This window comes from Brassica oleracea, chromosome C9 (assembly GCF_000695525.1).
Source record: "Brassica oleracea var. oleracea cultivar TO1000 chromosome C9, BOL, whole genome shotgun sequence".
In the NCBI taxonomy this organism is placed as follows: domain Eukaryota; kingdom Viridiplantae; phylum Streptophyta; class Magnoliopsida; order Brassicales; family Brassicaceae; genus Brassica; species Brassica oleracea.
Genome location: NC_027756.1, coordinates 15,151,015 through 15,157,307, shown reverse-complemented (window position 1 = coordinate 15,157,307; position 6,293 = coordinate 15,151,015). Strand labels below are relative to the sequence as shown.

The following is a 6,293-nucleotide window of genomic DNA, read 5'->3' as shown; positions in this document are numbered from 1 at the left end:
TTTTAGCCAATGAAGCTGACATGTCCTGTGAAAGAGCTTTCTTTTCTTCAGGTGCGGTAGCAACCGCTTTGCCTTTTCCCTTAGTAGAGGCGTGATCAATATCCATGTCTGCTGAAGTAGAATCACCTTCAACCATGTCATCTTTTGGAGGAGGAACGAAATTACAGAGAGAATCCAGAAGCAGCTCAACAACACCAATGAACGACTGAGGAGGTTTCCGGTAAACTTTAGCCTTGGTGCTCCCAGGGGGAGTGGTAGTTGCAACTTCATTAGAAGTCTTAGATTTCTCTTTGTCAGCTCTGTCCTTATCCTTATCCTTATCCTTCTCTTTTGATTTCTCTTTTTCTTTGACTAACACGATGTAAGGTCTTTCACCAACCATCTCTACTTGGCATATAGAACGAGCGGCCTGGATAAAAGTGACTGGATCCCGAGCAATTACAGAATTCACATGCAACAAAAAATTGCGTGGAGAGATTCTCTGATTTGAGTGCCTGTTGGAAAGTGTTGCAAGTGCATGTTTTATCTCAGATTCCATGGCTTGCTGAAGCGTTTGGGGGTCTTCAAGAATATGATGGATGATACTCGCAGCAACTGAGTCAAACCCTGGAAAAAGACTATTACTCGGCAGAGAAAGCAGTCCTTGCACACCTCCAAAATCAAGAAAGCAGACAGCAACAGAATGCTTCCTTGTCAATGTAGAACACAGTTGTAAAACAGCATGCATAGTTTCAGAAGGAAGCTGATTCCGGATACATGTACAAGCAATCTCAATCAACTTCTTCTGATCGTCAGCATCAACAAGCTGTGGAGAGCCAAAAACAGATTGCAGCTTGTCTTGTTTGCTCTCATCAATGGCCAGAGATGTCTCACCTTTTTGCAACTCCTCTATAAGCTCAGTATTTAATTTCTGGTCCACTTGTAGCAGCCTATCAATGGCAAGAAACCCTGTCGTCACCCACTTTGGAACATTAAACTTTTCCTTATCAATACTACCAGAATCCCACTTTGAGAGTACATCGCACACAAGTATTACAGTACCCGCCTTCAGCGCAACTTCGCGGGAACCTGCGTCTTCATGGAGAATCAAAGCAAGAACATGCAACAGAGCAGAGAGCAGATTGTTCATTGTGTCATCGAAGACAGGACAACAATCCTTAATCCGGCTAAGAAGGCAAGATATAACACCAGATCGGTGTTCTCCATTGTTTTCTGAGCATATCAATACAAGCAAGTCTCTAACGGGAAAAGCAAGGGGTTCTTTCATCTGCAAAAGCTTCGTACATGTTGTTATAAGCTCTTCAACTGGTGGCATCGAGACTATTTCTGCTTCAATCTGTTCTCGAGTTTCATCTACAATATTCTCCTTTGTATCTGATTCAGAATTTCCAAGGGACATTGCAAGAGCACGAGAAAGCTCATCGTCCTCTTGGATTTCTTCTGGGTGGGAAAACAGCCATTCCATGGCTAACTCAACACTGTTCGATCCAACCTGTCTCAAAGCTTCTTCGGCTCTGGATCTGGAGAACCCCATCTCCACAATTGTTGAAATGGTTGTTTCACTGGGAGGTGGACCTGTTACACGAGCGCTACCACTGCCACCTAAGCTTTTCAGTTCAACTCCAGAATACACATGTTTGATGATGGAAATGAGGGCAGTGACGAAATCATAACTACATTCCGTAAATAGTGGATGAGTCCACACCGGAAGTACAGCTTTCAACACAATGGACTGCAGGATCTTCACAAATGTCTCAGCATCTTGTGGAAATGGAATATTCCCATTTTCTACTGGTTGAACGAGCAAGCGTTTTGTGAATGGTGATAAGATAAACGATGACGTAACGAAATGGTCCATGAGTTTCCCGTAGCCAGCCAGCGGACCATATATCCAGGCATGATCTGTGTCTTCCTTTTCATCCTGCTTTCCCTTAACATCATCAGTCTCCATCGGAGATGAGTAGCTCCTATTAATTGAAAATAAAAGCTGGCTAGTAGCATCAAATGTTGTCAAAACCGTCTGAATCACCCCCCGGCCATAAAAGCAATTTATCAGAACAGGATTACACGAATCAGGCCTGTCAAGAAGGACAGCATCGATGAAGTCAACAACCTTGCCAAGGTAGAGACATTTAGTTGACCATGATGCCTCGGCTGCAATCTCATGGCCTTCAAAATTCAAGTGATCAAGGGATATTGAAGCAAAACTTGAGGCAACTAACTTAGAAGACGGAGATACATTTACTGTATCTTCTCTCCTACGAGATTGGAGCAGCATTGCCTTCCCTAACTCTTGGAATATGTATGTGATGTGGAAGGACAATGACTTCACCATGTCACAGCATGATGTATAATAGGATCCCTCTCTTTCAAGCTCTCTGTTACCAGAAGCGTCTGATGAGCTAGAGGGACCATCACTGATTGGTCGTGGTTGAAATCCAGTCGATGCACGTCCAAGACCACGGTAAAGATTTGTTAAATCAAAGAATTGCGATTCTGCGCTCCATCCTGACGTTCTCCTCTGAAATAATGGATCCAGAAACTGTCTAAAAGAACTGAACCTTTGTCCTTCCGTTCCATTTGAAGACAGCTCTGTTTGCTCTGACTCGGGAGAAGTATTTGGACTTTCCAGCGTTCCACTCTCGTAAACTGCTATATGCCATAGAATTTCACGGTGCAAATGGCCTATATTCTCCAGAACATCCTTGCTTCCATTTGCAAACTCCGAAAGCAATGCAGTCATCCAACGGTTATCCTTTGATGCAGCTAGAAACAGAAGAAACTCCACAAGAAAAAGAGAAGAAAAAATTCCACAGCTTGGAGAAAGTTTTCGATCAAGTAAGAATGTCCCCGAGAGATCTTGCAGTCCTCCTAAAGCTTTCTTCACCTGATCACGAAGAGAAGAGCAAAAGGCCCGAGCAAGAGAAGCAGAGTGATGCTGCGTAAAACCCTTAAAAACAATGGTGCTGTGCAAGGCAATAGACACCCCTTCAGAAGACTGAGCAATGCTAGGTCGCAAGAGAAGCTTAAGTAACGCCTCAATGCCAGACTTCTCCACAAAGAGACGAGAAGTCTCAGCATTCTCCATTGTTCTGTGGAGCAGAATTATCAGATGAAAGATGCAGAGTTGAACAAACTGCTCATGACTGACGCCATTTATGTTCTTCACATCTGAATCCATTTCCATTGCAGTACTTACAGAGGATGATGAGGAACCACTCTCTCCAAAGCATGCAATTCTATCCACAATTTCAATGATTATTTCAACACCGGTGGCTCTTAGAGATGAGACATGACGCAAAAGCTCTTCTACGGCATTTGTAAACGGAACGATGGCCTCATTCATAGCTAGAACATACTTCTTGGTAGTAAAGACATCAACAAGGAAGCGCAGTGCAGAAGTTTCTTTTACTGTCTCCAAACCTTTGCTATTAAGAGATATTGCACCCAGGCCATTTGGAATGCATGCAATAGCCTTGGAAGAAGGAAGTACTCCTGATACAACTGAAGACAGAAATGCTTCAGGGAGGCCCATTTCAAACAGGGAAGTAAGAGATGTGGGGTCTTTGTGGATTAAATCACTCATAACCGTCACAGCTGAGTAATAGATATCGCCACCAAATTTATCTGCATTCCTGTATATCAAAGACAAAGTGGCAGGCAACGTGCTCTCCTGAGAACTTTGAGACCTATTCGCATTTCCAGGAGTATACGTAGAAGAACCAAGAGACTTCAAAAGAACCTTGATGAGTCTCTTTCGAGAGAGCAACTGATCACCATTTATTTCTAAAGATTCACCAACCACCATATCACTGTTGTTCTCTCCAGTCAACTTAAGAATGTGATGAACCTCTAACTCTAACCTCTGAGACAAAAGTTCTACTCCCCCAAGATCCCGGAGTAGAGGAACTGCAGAACTGCTATAATCCATGAGCTTCTGTAGTGCTTTAACGGCCAAATACACAAGATGCAGGTGACTCGGATCAGTATACTCCAAGAGAGGGAGAAATGTGGGAACCATGCCAGACCCCCTTATAGTGCTTCCAGATGACGATGATGAAACAATGTGAAGCAAATAAAACTGAAGTAGCGCCTCAACAAAAGCAATAGATGATGGATCACTAGAAATCTTCAGAGAGAGAACGGCTTTCTGAAGCACATTAAGCAGAATCATTCTGTTGCCTACGGCGAAACTGATGCTAGATCTGCTTAGAATCCTGGCTCGATCATGAGAGGCGGAGTATACAGCCAATTGAGCGCCCAATGCAAGCATGGCAAGAGTTCTAATGGTTCCGGGGATTGGTTCTTCAGATCTGACAATTCTTATTAATTCATTTGTATACTCAGGCTCGTTTGCAAAAAAGGATGCAAGTTCTTCTTGGGCATCACTTGACTGAACAAGTACAATAAACGCAAGTAGGCAGATCCTGCTATAACTCCGGCATATTCTGGAAGAACGAAAAGCATGAGCATACCTGACACGGGTCAATAGAGAGAACCTGAGCTCCGGGGGAACACTGTAAAGCTCTATACACTCCTTCATTAACACAAGATCATCCTCTTTCCGCAAGTGCAAATCAGGAATGTGTATGACCCTTGAAGAAGAAGAAGAAGTAGCACTACTACTACCATCATCTATTCTCTGGGCACTGTGTCCACGCAACTCAAAATAAACAGTAGAACCAATCCGAAAATCAGCTTCCTTGTGATTATTTTCCAAGTCGGAAGGAAAGATGCTCAGACCTTCTTCCTGGTTTCTCTCGTTAGCGACAACGCAGGAATACAAACCCAGACCCTCCTCTTTGCTACCCCAGCCCTGGGCAATAGAGAGAAGGAAGCTGTTTACGGAACCACATCCAATCAACTTTCCGCTCCTGTGGAGCTTAGATGAGCTGATTTTCACAAGCGCAGAAAGGGTTTCCAGGGCAGCAATGAGAACCTCTGGATCTGTGGAGGCAAGTAGGAGCTTAAAGTGCTGCAAAAAAACAAACAATGTAGGAAAGAGTTACTAATAAAGTTAAACGAGCTTTAATATATAGATATGGGAAACAGATGAGGCATACCTCTAAACCATCAAAGGAACTTTTGTTGGGACAATTTTCGAGAATGATCTGCATCACACGAAGAATTTGAAGAACAGAGTACTTGGGAAAGGGATCCGCATCTTCCAAAATGTGATCAGACAAGAGAAGGTCATTCCTAGTTGATATATACGTCTTGAAGTACTTGTCAAAATGTAGAAAAAGAGGTCTCCAGTGATGGAAGTTGCCCTGGAATAACAATAATCAATCAATCATCTGAGAAACCCACAAAAAAGGATAATATGAGAAAGGCTTCTATGTATTATTATTATGGTTACCTTACTGTACTCCCAGCGAAAGCCAGAGAGAGGTATCGCAATATCAGAGAGTGGACTCTGGATTACTTTCTCAATAAACGATTTGATCTCCGGAGGCTACAACACATGACAATAATAAACCCTAATTAAGGCTAAAGCTTGTGACAGGATTTCAAAATCAAATTAAAAAGCCCTAATTGAATTCAATCAATATCAATTAAAAAAACCCTAAAAATCGAATTTGCGAGAACTCACAGGCTCAGCGTCGAGCCTAATAGAGGGGCCGATGGACCCTTCGCCGGAAAGAAGCTGCCGCAACCGTGACGGCATACTTGCGGATCTGCCAGTCGCCATCTACAAATAAAGGTTTGAGAGTAATCAATCTCAGAATCGTAACAGATCAGAGAACCAAAATACGAATCTGAGAGAGTATGTATGTAGAGATACCTAGAAAGAGACGACGAAGAACGCAGTAGAAGGAGAGAAGAAAACCCCAGAAAAGAGAGAGGGATACAGAGAGAGACACCGTCTAGGCTTAACTTAATATATTAAAGAGTTTGGGCTTAATGTAATGTACTTGTATACATTTTGAGAGATAACGCAATAAGTTGTTCTGTCAGAGTGGTGATGCGACTTTTCTGGTTATCGTAGGCCAGGGTTCGATCTTTACTTTATATAAGGTATTTATTTATTTATTACCATTTTCATCCCAGAAACACCATAAATCAAGAGGAATTTTAACATAAATAAGTGTCAAGTTAATTTTGGATCTATTTCAGTTTAGAGTTTTCACCTATCCAAAGCAGAATCTATGTAAATTTATGTACGATTTTTAATTCAAATTCACAATAAGCGTGATCAGAGAACCAAATACGCATCTGGAGAGTATGTATGTATGTATGTAGAGATACCTAGAAAGAGACGAGGACGAACGCAGTAGAAGGAGAGAAGAAAA

General features: G+C 42.4%; 1 protein-coding gene across 1 annotated transcript in view; it reads right to left on the bottom strand.

Annotated features, from left to right (window-relative positions):
* LOC106316847 (E3 ubiquitin-protein ligase UPL1-like) overlaps positions 1-5,873 on the bottom strand; it is a gene marked incomplete in the record, with an annotated part of 8,549 nt that extends 2,676 nt beyond the window's left edge. The window contains 5 exon segments of the mRNA XM_013754709.1: positions 1-4,975; positions 5,064-5,270; positions 5,360-5,455; positions 5,594-5,692; positions 5,786-5,873. Of these exon segments, the coding sequence (XP_013610163.1) occupies positions 1-4,975; positions 5,064-5,270; positions 5,360-5,455; positions 5,594-5,692 (5,377 nt within the window).
* Between the last annotated feature and the right edge of the window lie 420 nt (positions 5,874-6,293).